Source organism: Sardina pilchardus, chromosome 11 (assembly GCF_963854185.1).
Source record: "Sardina pilchardus chromosome 11, fSarPil1.1, whole genome shotgun sequence".
NCBI classification, from domain to species: Eukaryota; Metazoa; Chordata; class Actinopteri; order Clupeiformes; family Clupeidae; genus Sardina; species Sardina pilchardus.
Window position 1 is genome coordinate 23,195,635 of NC_085004.1, and position 18,767 is coordinate 23,214,401.

The window sequence follows — 18,767 nt, forward strand, 5'->3', positions numbered from 1 at the left end:
TCATGTTTTTTTTGGTTGATACTTTGATTATTTTTTAAGGAAAATAACAGGCTAGTCATGTCAGAGATGTAGGCCTAATAAACAGTGGCTGTACAAAACAGTGACTGTAGGCTACAATAGGCCTAAGTGTAGGTTATCTCGAATTATACCAGAGCCTAACATAGTAAAGGCATCCAATGTAGACGTCAACAATGATTTTCCACATAATTTCAGGATAAGCTATGATCAGGGGTTACAATTACGTCTGTTTAATGTTTTGATTTGTAGTCTAATTAACTATAATTTTCCATCTTGTGAAAAAGTTACAGCAGCCAGGAGCCACGTGGAATCCACCTTTAGTGCATGTGTTGCATCCTTATTGTTTTGTTCTTATTATTAGGAAAACTAAAATCATGGTAAAGTGTCAGATATGATACTCTACCTCATACAAAAAAAAATGCATGAGATGAGATGGCAACACAACGTTTGGAACTGAGATACATATTTCACAGTATCAAAATGAAACAAAAAGTGTTTTCCACTTTTTCAGGTTTACACTTCCTGTAACAACTACTAGGTAGTTACTTTCCCTTTGCTGCTTACCATCTATTGGGAGTAAGATCCCACTGAATCACTGGAGAGTCTTGTTGAGGCTTTCCAAAAGCTATTTTTAATAGAGGAGATAAGTGGTCTCTGCACTGCTTCAGCTGACAATCCAGCCTGACAGTGGCAGACACACTCTGAGATAAAGGCCCTGAATTAACAGAACATGTGGAACTGACTGGTTTACGCAGTTGTCAACAATGTGCCTGCGATGCCCAACTGGTGGTAATCCGTAATGGTTGACAGAGAGAGCAACTGTTATCTAGCATGGATAAGTTAGCCCTGGTCTCAGCTGGTGGTGACAGGTGCTAGCAAGTGCTCATGTCCTTTAGTTTGGACTGTCTCAATGACCTCTATTTGCATGTAGTTTACAAATCATCAGTGAGAAAATAAAATGTTAATCTCTTCAATTTGGCAGTTCCACAGACTGTCACCACCACACGTGTTGAGGAGAGCTTGAGGATTGAGATGTAAAAGGCCAAAGAGGCCTAATTGTTACATTCTCAGCTCAATTTTCAGCCTTCATGGTGTGCCTGTATATTTTTGTAATTTACTGGCCTTTGATAAAATACTGAATTTACATACCAAATATAAAGTAAGTCAAATTTCTTTCATTTTTAGTGTCGGTTTTTGCGAAGTCATCAAGTAAAGTATCTCAAATGTTGACCTAGGTTGCTGTACAGAGAAAGGAGAAGTCAGTGGATATCGGTAGCCTATGTTTTGGGCCCAGTGAGTAACCGACTCTGCAATGAACCTAATAAGACTGTTATCCTTTAGGCTACCTTATGATTATCGTTTTCTTCAAGCTTTTAGAACTTCACTCCCAGTCAACATTATTTGCCTTTATCCATTAATTAGCCCTGGATTAAGGATAAAGACTGTGGAGGTCTCAGACTGTAGCTACACACGCCACTTCCAATACTAAGTAATAGCGATCATCATTTCACAGGATCATCATTTCTGCCTTTTGATTTTTTAACTTCAACAAATTCAGCAAAGGTGCATAGAAAAAAAAGAGTAAAGACAAGCTAAAAATACAGATAATGGCATAAACACATGTTTGATAGGGCTGCTTTAACACACACACACACACACACACACACACACACACACACACACACACACACACACACACACACACACACACACACACACACACACACACACACACACACACACACACACACACACACACACACACACACACACACACACACACACACACACACACACACACACAGCACCTGCTGTAATTAATCAATTGCCAGGCCAGTACTGCACAGTTGGCAAGTTGAAGCAAGCTAAAGGGATTTTGTTCTACCCGCACGTGTTAAGATGAGCAGTTCGGAGATCGATTGAGCGCCCTGCTTCTTCATGTGTCATATGCGTGTCTGTTTCTTCATGTGTTGCCTGCTTATGTGTGCTGCTACCCTCTGCTGGTGAGAGCTGGTAAGCCGTGACAGGACGGCTAGACTCTGGCCTTAGTTGTGCTTAAAAATAAATCCGGAAATCCCAATCAACCTGCATACATTTTCTTACTGCCAGAATTGGTAAAGGTTATTGAAGGTCTAGACCCTTACAATTGTGTCATTGTACAGCAATTTCTTGGTCGATTTATATTTGAGCATTATGAGCCAAGAATATTTTTTTGTTTTTAGTTGTAACTGGCCTGATAAAGGCTGTTGGTTAACACCTATACAAATCTGTTATCTAGTAAACTGCTGATTGATGCATGTGTACTGTGTACTGTAGTTGGTTAATGGTACTGATTTGACCTCACCCCTGCTGTCCACAGATTTTGCTTAACTATATTTTTACGGGTTAGAATGTGTTTGATGTGCGACTACAGCTTCCAGTCCTCCTTGCTGCTTTGCTCTCACTCTGCTTCTTTCTTCTCTGCTTGACTGTTTGACCTGCTTCAAACCTTGTACCCCCTTCCCATTGGACCATCTAACTGATTCAAAGGAGATCTCTCACCAGTCATTGCACAACTAATTAATAATTCATGATGTAAAGTGTCTTTGGGCTAGAGCTGGTTCTGGTCATTGGTGAATGATAAATAATGGACCACTTGCAACATCACTGAACCCATGACAACCTGGAGCTCAGCTACATTACACTACAAGTGATATCAAAGGAAATCGAGTCAGATGTAGGCCTACACAGAGCTCACTGCTGAAAATGTATTTCATCTCCAGGTGTATAATCAAAAGGTGCAGATTCAATTGCCCCATGCTATATTTCATTAGTTGACTACAGCTCGAACAAGACAAAATACAATTTAAGCTTGTGGTCCTTAAGTCAGACCCAGCAGCCTATCGATTAGCCTAGGTAGGCCTACACAATTTGCCATTAATTCTTTGTCTTTATTATTCAATTTTCATTCTTGAGTGGATTTAAAAATATATACATATTATTTATCCAAATATTTAATCGAAATAAGACACAATTTGTATCTTGTTCATGGAAATAATGCATTTCGCCAACCATTCGTTGATTCATGGTAACATTTATTTTGTAGCCTTTTTTTTTTTTTGCACGGAACTCTTATTATGACATGTTGAAACCGGCAGTAGCGTCTGACAGTGGTCATGTGAGCTGTTGACCTAGCCCTCGCCTTCTCTACCGCTTCCTCAAATTTATTTGGTTGCTAACCTACATTTTAAACGTTAATGTATTTTTTCTTCAAATAACTAACCATGCGGAGACGGCCAGTGTCGGCCGTTCTGAAATCTGCTTCAGAAAATAGGTTTGGACAAAAGAGTTGCACCCAGCCTATGTTTATTTTGTTGTAGGGTTGACAGGACGCGATGCTGTAAAGCGGGCTTTTTGGATAAAATGTCATAACATGTCATAACCTACTGTGTGTGCATCAATTTACTTGTGTCTGTTTTTGCACAAGAGCTTATGTTTCCTTTTTTGAAGACTTACATAGGGTTGTTGCCAGTTTGTTACCTGATAATACGTTCAGACAGTTGGTTATTACTAACTTATGATTTGTTGTTTGTGATGAAAGCATTCGTGGTAAGGTTATTTGTCTTTCAGGTCTGGTCTAGAAAGGAAAGGATCCGACATGGTAAAATCACAGTTCCACTGTGATTTGTGGATATATTTCACCCTTCAAAACTGGATACTTGACTTTGGCAGACCCATTGTAATGGTATGAGTCCAACATTATACTTCAGATTGATTTTTATTAAACAGCGTTTTGATTAAATAAATGAATACACTTTGTGTACCCACAGATTATTCTTCCTCTGGAATGGTTCCCTCTAAACAAACCCAGTGCGGGGGACTACTTTCATATGGCTTACAACATCATAACACCATTTCTTCTTCTGAAGGTATGGTCTTGCACGTCATGCCATTATCTCTTCCTTATTATCTCTAATCTGTCCAGAGATGAGCAGTTTTATTATGTAAGGAAACGTGATAGATAGTGTATGCATAAAGCCACAGCAGATTTTAATGTGTGGAAAATGGTTAATCAGGTTAAATTGTCTAAAGTTGTCGTAGAGCTTTGCGTTCAAAATATCTTTTAGTTTCAAATTTGACATTTGACATGTCGAAGGCAAAACTCTACAACATGTATGTGTTAACAGCTATATTATAACTTATATTTTATTATTTTTGATTGAATGGCTACCATATAGTCAGTTTATTGTGTTTAAGGACATAATTGCCTTTCTCCTTAATGCATATATTCTTTTACCATGCCATCCAATCTTGTGTAAAGTTTCTACAATCAAATAGCCTAAATGATGGAAGAATAGTCTTTAGTTACTGTTGTCACAGTTGTCAAAAAGGATCATGAACACTGTTGGTAATCTAAAGTGATCAGGTAAGCCATGATTGATTGGCAGAACATGTGTTTTGTTTTACAAGCTGATTGAGCGTAGTCCTACGGCTTTACCTCGCTCGGCGGTATACATCAGCATCATCACCTTCGTCATGGGTGCCAGCATCCATCTGGTAGGGGACTCTATCAACCATCGCCTCATCCTGAGTGGCTACCAGCTACACTTATCAGTCAGAGAAAACCCCATCATCAAAGACCTCAAGCCTGCATCACTGGTACAAAGAATTTCCGTCATTCATCAGGAAATGAGTTGCAGACACACTCTGAGATAAAGGCACTGAATTGACAGAACATGTGGAACTGACTGGTTTACACAGTTGAAATCTGGTTCAAAATCAGAGGTGATGATTGTTCTGTAAATCTTTCATTATTTTCAGATCGACTCATTTGAGCTACTTTACTATTATGATGAACACCTGGGGCATTTGATGTGGTGAGTACAAACACACAGCATTAATTCCTGTATAGTTAGTAATCCTATGATGTATGTACACGTATGGTGTGTATACTGTGTTTGAATTACAACCCATTGGTACATTGAACAACTGGGAAGCCAATAATTATGGCATGATCAATGTTCTATCATTGTTAAAAGTAACAGAAAACATCTTAAGGTATAAACTTCCCAAGTGGCACAAACCCACACATGCTCTTACATGATTCAATTAGAAAAATGAATTACTCAGTTGAATTGAATAGTTGAACACAATAATGTGTTTAATTAAAATGTTTTATGTAATTGTAATGTAATATGGTTTGATACATTTTTACAGTGCATGATGGCATCACCCTATGTCTCAGAAAGTGTTTTACAGTATTTTAAAATACAAGTATACAAAACATTGAAGTATTTTGATATAAGATATGAAGGCATTTCCATAATCCTAGTCAAATACAAATTATAAAATAATATTGTTTCATATTGTAAATGTATATCAGAATCAGCTTTATTGGCCAGGTTTGTGTTAACAAACAAGGAATTTGACTGCCCATCCCTATACTGCATACATTCATAGTGTATGATTATGTGTCGTGTACATTTGACAATGATCTGTCTTTTTTCCAGGTATATTCCATTCTTTATCATTCTTTTTCTTTATTTCACTGGCTGTTTCACTCATGTGAAAGGGCAGCAAAAGATGCCTGTAGCTGGATGGATTCTCTTGGGTCCTAGTGCCCTGTACTACTGGTTAGTGTCCTCCACTCTGTTGAAAACAAATCCTGTCTAAAACCTTACAATGTATAACACTGTATATATACATTGTTAAATATAAGTATATGTAGTTATGCATACATTTAACAGTGGCCAGATGAATGTGGAGCATCAGGAGTGTAATTCCTGCACAGAAATAATTGAATCTGCAAAATTCATTTGTGTTAATGTTTAATAACAAATCTCCCTCTCTTCACTCTTTTCATTACAGGTATCTTGTGACCGAGGGCCAGATTTTTATCTTGTACGTCTTCACTTTCTTCGCCATGGCAGCTACAGTCATTCAGCAGAGGCAGAAAGGATTTGTCCTGGACAGCAATGGCCTGTTCCTTTTCTACAACTTCATTTTAACACTAGGCCTCGTGGTGGTGTGGGTTGCATATCTCTGGAATGATGAGGTGCTACGGAAGAAGTATCCTGGTGTCATATATGTTCCGGAGCCCTGGTCTTTTTATACATTATACATAAAAGACAGCCATTAGGCTGAACTCTCCTACTGTCGTTTTTAACTAAAGGTCAAGATCCCATTTTGGCAGGCAAAATGCTATGCAAAACTCTCACACAAGTGGAACAGCAAGATCTGAATCTATTCCTCTGACTTCCAAAGCTGTTACCTTGATTGCTTTACCCTGTCCTGATGGAGGTTGTGCTACAGTTGAGCTAAGGTTTTTGGTGGAATGTACACAACACAGAGATTCAACCTTTGCCTGGTCCGTCCTTTCTTACAGTGAACGCATTTGTTATTGCTGAAGGCCAAATTTACATGTGATATAAACGGTTAATGCATTCAACCTGAGGTACAAATGTCTACTCTGCTGTTACTTTTTTAAGACCCATTAAATATTTTTGTTTCACCTTTGTCGTACATTTATTTTTAGATGTGTATTTCATTGAGATAAATGTATTACATTTCAAATATCAGAGAGATTAAAGCATTTATTTAATCCTTTAATTGTTCAAAAACTGTAGATATTATTGAAGACTAAATGTTATCATCTGTAATGTAAGTAGGAGGAGGTACAGTTCATGCTCTGAGGAGGAAAACACTAGCCCTATAGTGGTTCTCCTATGGGCTGCAACAATTATGGTCTATTCATGGGTTTATAGCAGGGTGGTAACATCCAATAGGCTGTGTCTTAATATGATACATCGTATCCAATATCTCTGTTGCCACAGCAACAGCCTATCAATTACGTCTATCCAGTGGTGGACTTTAGAATGAGCTGGTGTGGACAGCAGTTAAGCAAGGGAGTGACATTACAGGAAGTAACACACACACAAATCCGTCCAACATGGTAAGTGTGAGGAATTTCAATCTTTTCTTTTTCAACTTCAGTCCTTATTTTTAAAGAGCTAAAATGATTTAATGCCTATAATGTGTTTTTTTTCTCTAGGCAAAGTTCCTTTCACAAACGCAAATTAACGGTAAGATATTCTTGTTACACAGATGAAGATCAAATGGCGTGTGTGAATAGGAAATACTCTTCATGATAACTTGAGGCTAAAAGTGAATTTTGTAGGTGTCAGATTAAACCGTGACTGCAGGACTAGCAGAAAGATTTGTCCTATAATGTTTTCTACCATAATCCTTTAGGCATATTTGTTTTGTGTCATTTTGTTCTTAAGGTAATGGTTCACTACCACCTTCACTACATATGAAATATATAAAATATTCAGTAACCAGTCACTGCAATTTGTACAGATACAGGTCTACTGATACTATCAGATGCTTTTAAAGTCCAAGTTTGATGTTAATTAAAGTCATTTTATGGTTGAAGTATGTCCCATGTTGGTGACTGGCACATTTGAAAATGGCTCTGAAGTGGTGATACAATAATTTGTTCAATGTGTGTTACCCAATGTAATTTTCTCCCCTCAGAATTCAAAGAATGTTTTTCCCTATACGACAAGAAACGTAAAGGGAAGATTGAGGCAAAAGACTTGATCACAGTGATGCGATGTCTGGGAACAAGTCCAACCCATGGTGAGGTGGACCGACATCTACAGGTTCATAAGATAGGTATGACACAAATCTTCTAACACATTGCTTCATTTGTTTGCTGGCACGCAACAACAAAAGATAAAACAAAGGGTTGTCTATATGAAAACAGGCCAGGACACCTTTGTAGGAAAAATGATATGAGCTGTGTTACATTTGACTTTAGGGCTCTTAAAGCAATTAAACAAGCATGCGATCTCTATTTTCTAGTTTTTTTTTTATGTTTTTATTTATTTATTTTTTAAAATATATCCATTCAAAAGGCTTAAAGCCATGGCTTGATCCAAAGAAAATAAAAGATACCCTTTTTTCCCTACTTTTATCTCCAGTCAGTGAAGTGGTCTCAGTCTCTTACCTATTTTCCCCCACAATAATGATTAAATAGTTGCAGCTCAATCAAGATTCTGCTGTTGAGAAAGCTGAAAGCTACTGAGTACAGTTTGCCAAATCATTACAGTGCAATTTACTATATCCAATCTGTATGCCACTGATTTTTTAATTGTTTAAGACCAAATGCTAGTTGCTATCAGAAAAAATATTTTAATTAATATGGCTTGTCTTTTAGGGCTTGGATCACAATTTGCCTGTTCTTTCATTTGTGTATGCTTTTAACCTAAACTTGCATTTGCTAGACATGTCACATATACATGTAATTTCTGTCTCCCCTTTGGCCAATAGATAAAAAAGGCGAGTTAGACTTCTCCACTTTCCTGACCATGATGCACAGACAGGTGCAGCAAGAGGACCCAAAGGCAGAGATCTTGGAGGCCATGCGCATGACGGACAAAAAGAAGCAGGGCTACATCCTCGCCACTGAGCTGCGAGCAAAACTAACAGGCCTAGGAGAGAAATTAACAAACAAAGAAGGTACTGACTTCCATGCACACTTTTGCAAAGTAAAGATCAAATTAAATATTTGTCAAGGTGTCTGTCATTCTATGGCAAGTTTCTTGCCTTCAATTTGTTCAACATATTCTCCTAAAAGACATATAGATCAGTGAACTTTTTGTGCTAAACCAGTGTCATATATTATTGACAGTTTGTTTAAGAAATCATCACACAATGACTTTGCTTCTTACAGTGGATGACCTGTTTAAAGAGGCCAACGTTGGCCGTGATGGAATTATTCGTTATGAAGAATTTACCAGGATGGTGACGCTCCCTCCAGCAGACTACTGAGAGAAAGGGATGGGCACATTTGAAATATACTTACAGACTAATCATTGCATAAATCTGGCATTTGTGCCACATTAGCCTTCACGCACCCAACAATTCTACAATTGCATTAACCGTTGTGAGTGCACATGTTTGAAACCTGTTAAAATTGCAAATGTTGGGAAGTTAAAAAATGTACATACTGCACCACTAGATGGCACTCCAGTGTAGATTGACTCAGATACGGCTCTGGATTGACTCAGGGATTTATATTTGTCTTTCATCCTGTTGCCAGTTTCCTTTATGGGATTTACTATGTCCATTAGCAGTGCAATTACACTGATTTTAAAAAAGAGCTGTTCTGTATATGGCAATAATAATAATGTTTAAACAAATATAATAAACAATATCCAAAATATTGACCTGACAAAACAGTTTATTTTTAACAAAGCAACACGTATAAAATAACCAAACTCAGAATTAATTACAAAAACACATTTTTTTATGGCATGATCCATCCTTAGTAAAGTCCTTCAGTAAGTAGAGGCCTCCACCAAAAATCCTTTGAGATTATGTACACTATGACTTTCCCCAATCAAGAGCTTTCATGAACTCCTCTTCTGTGAAGGCCAACATTTTGGCAGCTTCAAAATGCATCTGCCGTGGTGACAAAAGAAGAAGAACATTGTATGAAACTTATAAATAATGTGCTATGAGCCACTGAGAATTATGCTTTTACTTGACTATACCTTTTGTCGTTTCAATATATCAATTAGCTTCAACTGTTTTTTGAAGCCAACTAGAAGTTCAGCCTTTTGCTTTTCCAACTTCTTGTTCTCAGCCTGCAAGGCTTCTATTCTTTGATGCTCCTGATGTGCAGCATCCTTAAAAAAACAGTCCAAAATGTATCATCAGTCAATAATATGAACTTATAAAAAAAAGGGCATGATATAATATTAAGGTTATACCAACAACAGTCTAAAATTTCCCTCTGGATGAATAACAAATTGTATCTATCTATCGATCGATCGATCTATCTATCTATCTATCTGTCTGTATCTATCTATCTAGTGTGTCTATAGATGAGGACTCATTGACTGTAAATCAAATTTACCTCCGGGTACAAATAAAATAACCTGAACCTAAAAGAAATACTAGACAAATCGATGCACAATATAGTATCACTGTAGTATAGTGGCACAATATAGTATCACTGCATTTGTTTTTTTATACCTTACCCTGTTGACTGTTAAAGTTCCCCAGTTGGAGTGCATGTGTCACATTTGACAGATGTTGTTGATATGAGAAGTACCTTTGTGGTCTGTTTAATCTTGTTAAGTTGCATCTTGTACTTCTCGGCTTCCTCCACAGCTCTGTTCAGCCTGACCTCTGTGACACTGTGCTTGTTTTCCCCTTGTTTTTCTGCCCTTTTCAGTCCATCAATTTCCTGGAATACACATATGCATCATAACAGATAATGATTGAGGACTCCTCTTGTAAATGGATGTTAAGATGTATGCTGGTGAACATGCGTAAAAAGATCCACAAGAAAATTACTTAAAATTACTGGCACTATGTTAAGATCAAGTAATGCTGCTGGCACAATAAATGGTATTACCCTACAGTATTTAGGTATCCTGAGCAGTGCATAATAGTTGTAGACATACATTTCACACATAACTGATTAAGATTAACTTTATTTGACCCCAAACCCCTTAATACGACATAAGCAGCAACTTCAATAATGCAACTATCCCACCACCAGTTGATATGAAACGTACTGCTACACAAAAACTGCAAGTGTGCAACCTGACTCAACTCAGGGATTTATTACACAAGGAGGGTTTTACCCATGGCCTGCTAAAGACAAGGGCAAGGGAGTCTGGAGAATTTTCTGAGGGCCCAAGATAACCGTCACACAAGCCTGGCTGCTGCGCTATCACCAGCTGCAGGATGGCTTCATTTTACACAGCCAAGTTAATCATGTAAATGAGGCCATGCAGCACATTCCTCAACACAGATATTCTATTTCATCCATCATTGGCAGCTGGGCAAAACCAGATTACCTGTTCCCTTCCTGCTTTTTTTTTTTCAACTCATTAAGATTGATAGTAATTTGTAGTATGTTATCATATCTAATAAATCATATTATACATTAGGTGGATGTACCTCTAATAATACAGGTTTAGGCCCATTGACCTTTGTGTGTGACACTACTCTATATTGTTAAGTGAATGGACAGCCTGGACGGTACTCACTCAAGGTGTAATATTTGGAGACTACCGCATGATTGAAATAGCATATTTTCTCACATCTGTCACCTACTTTCTGTAATGAGGTCACTTGCTGTTGTAACCCATCACATCTTCTGTTGGCTTCCTCTGCCATGGCTCTGTGTTTCTCTATCTGGTTCTGTTGAATGTTTGTGGTTCTCTGGAGCCTAGTTCGGTCTTCTTCAGTCTGTTTCAGTTTGCTGCTCATTGCAATGTTTTCATCATCCTTAAAGACAAAGCATTCATCTATATGTTAGACAAACTACATTTCTCGCATACTGTATATGGTCTTTCAATATATTTCACTAATTTTTAATCTTGCCTTCTTGTTGCATTCAAATGACAGCCTTTCCAGCTCCTCTTGCATCACTCTAAGTTTTGCCTTCAAAAAGCGGATCTGGGCCTCTGTGAACAAACATAATATATTTAAAATTATGGGATTATGATTATCAACAAATACCTCTATGAGGTATGGTGTATAGTGATGATTGGGGAAAAACCTGACCTGATCCCATTTCTTCCCCAACACTAGGCATAACATTTTCCTCAAGATCCTCAGGAACAACTCCATCATTCAGTTTCCCTTCAATGTTGTTAATTGTGTTTACCAAAGAGAAATCCCCATAGTCTTCTATGATAGCAACATCTTCGGCCACTGTTTTGGTGACCTTTGTTTTCCTATATAAGAAAGCAACAGTGGAATCAGACACGTAAAGCTGCAAAAAACGTCAGTTTTGTTGGAAAAGAAGGTCACGCTTGGCTTTACATCACCAAAGTAACACCAAACAAAATACAAATGCAATATGGTTATGGTTATGGTTATGGTTATGGTTATGGTTATGGTTATTTAGCAGACGCCTTTGTCCAAAGCGACATACAGATAAATAGCAATACAAATTAAATAACAGTGAACAATTACAAAATAGGGAGAATAGCAATATTATCAATAAAACAATCATTTAAGCACTAATCTAATGAGAAATAAAACAATGAAATGACAATAGCAATCAAATAAGTCACTCAGTTAATTATATAATAACAATAACTATAGCATGGTAAGGCTAAATTTAAGGACAATAGCAGAATAAATGTCAAATTCTAACAATGGACAAATTAAACAAAAAAAAACTATTATACAAACCATAACACATAACAAATGCTCAAAAGACTAAGTGCATATTAAACAAATATGCCTTAAGACCCCTCTTAAAAGATCCAAAACTGTTGCTTGAACGGAGAGCACTGGGCAGCTCATTCCACCAACACGGAACCACTGAAGAATAGGATCTACAGTTTGACCTAGCATGTATGGTTTGTCGACATAACAGACGCTCCTCAGAAGATCGCAATGGGCGGTTGGGAATGTACATCTTGATCAAAGAACTGAAGTAGCTAGGAGCAGATCCAGTCAGTGTCCTATAGGCCAGAGTGAGAGATTTAAATTTAATTCTGGCTACTATAGAGAGCCAGTGGAGAGTAACTAGGAGAGGGGTTACATGTGTCCTCTTTGGCTGATTGAAGACCAGTCGTGCTGCAGCATTCTGAATCAACTGTAGTGGTCTTAATACGCAAGCAGGTAGGCCAGCTAACAGGGAATTACAGTAGTCCAGCTTGGAGATAACCATTGCCTGTACAAGAAGCTGAGTGGAATCTTGTGTCAGATAAGGTCTGATCTTCCTAATGTTGTACAGGGTATACCGACATGACTTTGCAATTGAGGCAACATGCTCAGAGAAAGTAAGTTGGTCATCAATTATGACACCCAAGTTACGTGCCGATCTAGTTGGAGTCAATGAGGATGAATCAAGCTGGATGTTCATCTGTTGGGGAATGGCTGTTTTTGCTGGAAACACCAAGAGCTCAGTTTTTGAGAGATTAAGCTGAAGGTGCTGATCCTTCATCCAGATTGAAATATCCTTCAGGCATGCAGAGATCCGATGGGAAACACTAGAGTCCTCAGGTGGGAAGGATAGGAAAAGTTGAGTGTCGTCCGCATAGCAATGATATTCAAATCCATGAGAGCGAATAATCCCACCTAAAGAAGTGGTGTAAATAGAGAAGAGGAGGGGCCCTAATACTGATCCTTGAGGGACTCCTGTAGTGAGGTCATGAGACTTTGATATCTGTCCCTGCCAAGACACGCTAAAAGAACGCCCTTTAAGGTAAGATTTGAACCAGTCAAGAGCTTTCCCAGAAATTCCCAGTTCATGTAGGGTAGAAAGGAGAATGTCATGGTTAACCGTATCAAAGGCTGCAGATAAATCTAACAGAATTAACACTGATGACTGAGCAGAGGACTTAGCTACTCTCAATGCTTCAGTCACAGATAGAAGAGCAGTTTCAGTAGAATGACCACTCTTGAAACCAGACTGCATAGGGTCTAGTAGGTTATTCTGATAGAGGAAGTCACACATTTGCTTGAAGACCACTTTCTCCAAAACCTTTGACAAGAAAGGAAGAAGGGAGACAGGTCTGTAGTTCTTCACATCAGTTGAATTAAGTGTACTTTTCTTCAGCAAAGGTGTAATTCTTGCCTGTTTAAAAGAAGAAGGAACTATTCCAGAACTGAGTGAAGTATTAAATACATGTGTGACTGCCGGTATAATAGCGGGTGCTATAGACTGCAGGAGAGTAGACGGGACAGGATCCAAAGGGCATGTGGTTGGACGGCTTCGCTGAAGCAGTTGAGAGACCGCTTCCTCATCAAGAGGAGAGAAAAAGTCCAATGATGGCATCATGCTAACACCAGGCAGAGTCCTTCTTACAGGGTCATCAAACTGAGCACTTATCTTAGCAACTTTCTCAGTGAAAAATGTTGCAAAGTCATCTGCTGACAAGTAGCTGATGGCGGTGGTGGAGGATTGAGAAGAGACTTGAATGTAGAAAAAAGTTTTCTGCTGTCAGTGGCGTTCTCAATCTTATTCTGATAGTATGTTCTTTTTGCAAGTGTGACAGTGGATGAAAAAGATGAAAGCATAGACTGGTATTTACTAAGATCATTTCTATCTCCAGATTTATGCCATTTCCTTTCAGCAGCTCTAAGTTCCTTGCGAACTGAGCGTATACTGTTTGTCAGCCATGGATGGCGAGGTTTAGAGCGAGTGGGTCTTGTGGAAAGAGGACATGCTACATTCAGACAGGATGCCAGTGTAGAGCAAAGGGTCTCTGTAGCGTCATTAACCTCAAGTGATGAGAATGAACTCGGAATAGGTAGAGCAGAAGTTACTAATGTTGCAAAATGTTCACTTGAGAGGCTTCTGAGGTTCCGTCGGCATGACATCGTCGGAGCAGGAACTGTAGGGTTATCAAGGAGACGCACAGAGAATCTAATGAAGTAATGATCTGATACATGTAGAGGATTAACCCAAACGTTGTCTGCAGTACAGTTACGTAGCAGAATCATATCAAGATCCTTACCAGCCTTGTGAGTAGGAGGACTGTGAACACGTGTGATACTAAATGAGGAGAGTAAGGACAGGAAGTCAACTGAAGAGGAATTGTCCAAGTGAATATTAAAATCTCCAAGGGCACGTATCCATTGGAATAGCAGACAGTAGAATGTCCAACTCATTCACAAAGTTGCCAAGCTGTCCAGGAGGCCGATAGATAACCACCAAGTACAATTTGTATGGTTCAGTTATCATGATGGCATGATATTCAAATGAGCAGTGGTTTTGAGTCGGCAGCAACTGAGTAAACCTCCAGTCATCAGAGATCAGAAAGCCTGCCCCGCCTCCTCTACCAGAGGAGCGACAGGTATGCGAAAAAGCATAATTGGTCGACAACGCTGCAGGTGTAGCAGTATTTTCTGGCCTAATCCATGTCTCTGTAAGCGCAACCAACTGAAGTGATAGCTGTGAGGCCAGAGCAGGAATGAAATTAGCTTTGTTCACTGCAGATTGGCAATTCCACAGCCCCATAGAAAAAGTAGGATATGAAGCTTGTTGCCTTTCGGCATTAGAGCGCATACAAACTTGTTTATGTTGAATGCACATTATTACCAGTATATATAACCAGACAACTTACTGTGATCTCTTCTTGGTGGCAATTAGTGGTTTGCTTGGCTTTAAAGCACTTTTCTTCTGTTCAGACTATATGGGTAGCGAAACCAGAGTAATGCATTTTACAAACATGACAAATACATGACATCCATGTTTTACTGTAATTATAAAGTGTCTCTAAAAGTATTTGTTTGCCAGAGTGAAGCAAGAATACCTTTGCAGCTGTCTTCCTCTCTGAGGGTGTTATTGATATCCGCTCTCTGTTAAACAAGTAAGTGTTTTACATTATGAGTCATTCATAAAATGGTCTTGCCTCTCTTTAAAGATGAATGGGATTAGCCATTGTGGGTGAACATGTCCAACATAGTCTCGAGCTATTTGCAGGCCTTACCTCAGATCCTCTTCATCGTCAATATCAATATCAAGGTGAGAGGATATGGGTTTTGACAGAACTTCGTTTTGTTCCCTCTGTGATTCGAAATACATTACATGACACGTGACATGACATGTTATTGTGTGACATTGTTTATTTCTTAGCAGAAAAGGATGTAGGCCTACTTTAGTTCCTTACCATGACTTCCTCTGCTTGTCTAACAATTTCAGCTGTCTTTGCTTCCAACTCAGCATTCAGGCGTCTAGAGAAAGCAACACAACTCTAAGTGAGGAATCATGCGGAAATCATATTAACTTTATAACTTTCACCCAAAGGCCTGTAACGTTACTTGTACTCTTCCTCCTTTGCAAAGATATCCATCTTCGGTTTTTCTTTTGGTGGCGCAGAGACTGGACGGTTTGCAGGTCTGGGCAACTTTCCAGTGCCAGCCGAAGGCGGCTTTTTAATCTGAATTGTAGGAGAAATGATAACTTGAGTTAAAAAAGCTACGTGATAGCTTCTAAACCACCATGTGCAGCATGCCTAAGCTCGCTCACCCTTTAGCGATAGCAAATGACCAGCGACAGCTAGCATCTATTTTACAAACACTGTTGTCGCTGAGTTTTGATCAAATTCTACTAAGTTGACCACAGGTGAAATACTTCCCTTTCAGCAAATAATTGGTCATCTAAATTATAGCAAAATAACGTTAAAATGCCAAACAAACCCACCATGCGAGCTGACATAGTGCGTTCTGCCATGTTTGCAGCCAGAGGACTTCTGTGTACAACAGCGTCACTGTTGCCTAGCAACGAAAACTAGTCCAAGGAGTGGAAATGAACATTTTCTCTTCAACTAGAAGAACTAGACTAGAACCGAATGCGGGTATCTGAATCTGTGAGGGAGTGAGTCGAAAGTCAAAACGCTATATATTATTATTGCTTTTAGTGCAAACATATTGATATAGTTCTAAATATCTAATTAATAGTAAACTCTTATCGCATGTCTTCTTGATATGTGAACTGATTGCACAACTGTGAGCCTGGCAATGCACTGCAAACCTGTGCGTTGCATGCAAATGCAAAAGCTTTGCAGGTCCGATTTTCGTTTTGTTTATCATGTGCGTCGTGTCCATTGCGCATGCGCTCCATCTGCCTGGCAGCAGCAACAGCAGTAGCAGCAGTATCCACCGTGATCGCAGGCGTGCAGACAGCTAGAGTGGTGGCTGCAGCGGATCAGAGAGAAGCGTGTGTGTTGAGCCTCGTGTGGTCGTTTTAACTCAAGTATAAGGGAATGTGATAGACATCACCTGCTTGCATTTGAATTCCCATCCATTTCACTGTGGGAACCGTCGCTGAATTTACCATGATGTAACCGGGTGGGTCCGTGATGTACCAAAGCCGGGAAAGAGCAACCTTCTCGAGGTCCAGGTTGAGGCCTACTTATTAAATCCCCCTCCTCCCTCAACACCATCATGATGGCTGATGATCAACAACCTGGTCAGCTCCAGACCACTGGTTCTGGGATGGGATCCTTGCCACCTCTGGTTCCAGGATTACAAGGGACTGAAGCGAGTGCATTGCAACTCAAAATAAAGAACTCCATCTGGTAAGGGCGTATGACAGTACTCAGAGGGTTGTAGCTAATATTGTTGTGTGTAGTTGTGTGGCGAAGTGGCGGACTAGCTCATTGACTGGCCACTTAATTAGCTAGATAGCTAGCTAGTTCTCTGACACTAGCTAGCTATCCTAGCTATACTAGCTTTCCAGCTAGGGCAGGGAAATAGCTAGCTGGCTAGCTACCCTGGACACTTTTTTTTCATTAGGAGGATGCTTAAAATTGTGTTGAATGTGTTTGGTATAAGTACGAGTTTTAGCTAAAAGATGTGAGTTTTAACAATATAGATAGTCGACGTTTTGCATGCACGCTGTCTTAGTTATCTCCTCCAGTCCTATCAGTGCAACCTGTATTGGAACCTCTCATGCAGTGTCAGTAACAGTTGCCAGCCAACAAGTGAATTGGAGGAACGTGCTGCCTGGTCAGCATGAGCAGATTTATGGTCAGAAATAGGTTCACAGATGTACTAGCTGGGTTATTAACTAACGCTGCGCAAATTGTACTTTTTGAAGGTAGGCTGGACGATGTTTTTGTAACTGAATGTAAGAGAACAGACATGCGCTCTGGTTTGCCCATGTTGGTTCGGATGGATAGTAAACAACTCCACTTGAGCAGGAGGCGCCCCTCGTTTTCAAAGCTTACACTGCTCAGTAACGTTACTCACTGACTTTATAACATTCGAATGGTTACATCTAGGTTTATTCATTATCTTTGTCTTATAGTTTGTGCTTCCAGTAGGTTGGATATCGATGGTTATGAAGAGAATCGGTAGATTTGCAGGAACTCATGCTCAGCTTCAGTGGCCATTCAGCTGGCATGGTAGTGGTCGAAAATCTATGTAACGTTCACTCACGAAAATATGGCCATGTTTGTTTCCGAACGACAAAAGCACAAGGTGTGTGTTTAAATAACTCGACTGCACTACTGCAGAAGTATATAATCGGACGTGTTTGCTTTGAATGAATCTGAGGCTACGTGTGCACGTTTTTTCAGTGACACGGAAAAGAGATGAAAATGCTGACACGGTTTTTTGGAGCCTCCACCCCCTCACCACCTCCCTTGTTTATGCATGTCTCGACATGCATTTCTCGACGTATGTCCAAAACGGAAGAGACAACTATTGAACTTCTTTGTATCTTTGCTTAATTCATATTTTGCATCGTCTTTATAGAAATATTGTGTTTATAACTTTCCGTTTTTTTTGTAGGGCCTTAGCCGTGCTCATAAACAGCACTGAGAAATGTGCGGTCGGTGCAACGAGTTAACTTAAGCCAGTTAATTCCGTTGACTTCGGCTAACAGGTCATTCTGAAAACGACGCGGTCAGTTACTTTATTTGATCACACATCTTTATTTTTTTCACCAGTTTTTGGCCGTAATTAGTCATATAGGGTAAACATATAAATAATAAATATACAGTTATATCATTTGCGTGATACATAGCCTATTGAGGAATCTGCATTGGATTATATCATTTGCGTCCAAAAGTAAAGGATAGGATATAGATTAGGAGACCTTCCTGTAGGACCGACCAGCTATCTATTTTTCTGTGTCTATGTTTTTTATTATTATTATAAAAAGTAGTAGTATTTGCCAGACTACCATGGTATGATGAGTTTATCTTGAATTTCCTGTATGGGCAAATTCAACATTAGTTAAGATAAGACGTGTATAATCTATCATTGATACCATTTCT

At 39.1% G+C, this 18,767-nt stretch overlaps 4 protein-coding genes across 4 annotated transcripts in view; 3 read left to right on the plus strand and 1 right to left on the minus strand.

Moving 5' to 3' along the window:
- The first annotated feature begins 3,174 nt into the window (after positions 1-3,174).
- cln6a (CLN6 transmembrane ER protein a) lies at positions 3,175-6,508 on the plus strand. Its single transcript, XM_062549026.1, has 7 exons — positions 3,175-3,331; positions 3,628-3,742; positions 3,828-3,926; positions 4,468-4,656; positions 4,819-4,874; positions 5,508-5,630; positions 5,866-6,508. The coding sequence occupies exons 1-7, from the start codon at positions 3,282-3,284 to the stop codon at positions 6,134-6,136; spliced, it is 903 nt and encodes a 300-aa protein (XP_062405010.1). The 5' UTR covers positions 3,175-3,281; the 3' UTR covers positions 6,137-6,508.
- A 403-nt stretch (positions 6,509-6,911) lies between these two features.
- On the plus strand, positions 6,912-9,198 carry calml4a (calmodulin-like 4a). Its single transcript, XM_062549798.1, has 5 exons — positions 6,912-6,949; positions 7,049-7,079; positions 7,534-7,674; positions 8,332-8,520; positions 8,735-9,198. Exons 1-5 carry the CDS (start codon positions 6,947-6,949, stop codon positions 8,830-8,832), a joined length of 462 nt encoding a protein of 153 aa, XP_062405782.1. The 5' UTR covers positions 6,912-6,946; the 3' UTR covers positions 8,833-9,198.
- A 28-nt stretch (positions 9,199-9,226) lies between these two features.
- On the minus strand, positions 9,227-16,254 carry tex9 (testis expressed 9). The gene is made up of 12 exons (XM_062549799.1): positions 16,187-16,254; positions 15,805-15,923; positions 15,654-15,717; positions 15,474-15,550; positions 15,297-15,342; positions 15,108-15,172; positions 11,587-11,759; positions 11,404-11,486; positions 11,134-11,307; positions 10,121-10,255; positions 9,558-9,692; positions 9,227-9,465 (listed from the first exon to the last, which is right to left on the minus strand). The coding sequence occupies exons 1-12, from the start codon at positions 16,214-16,216 to the stop codon at positions 9,388-9,390; spliced, it is 1,179 nt and encodes a 392-aa protein (XP_062405783.1). The 5' UTR covers positions 16,217-16,254; the 3' UTR covers positions 9,227-9,387.
- Positions 16,255-16,675: 421 nt separating this feature from the next.
- The window catches only part of rfx7a (regulatory factor X7a), a 29,323-nt gene continuing 27,231 nt past the window's right edge, over positions 16,676-18,767 (plus strand). The window contains exon 1 of the mRNA XM_062549126.1: positions 16,676-17,063. Coding sequence (XP_062405110.1) covers positions 16,930-17,063 — 134 coding nt within the window. The 5' untranslated portion in view covers positions 16,676-16,929. The remainder of the gene's footprint in view (positions 17,064-18,767) is intronic.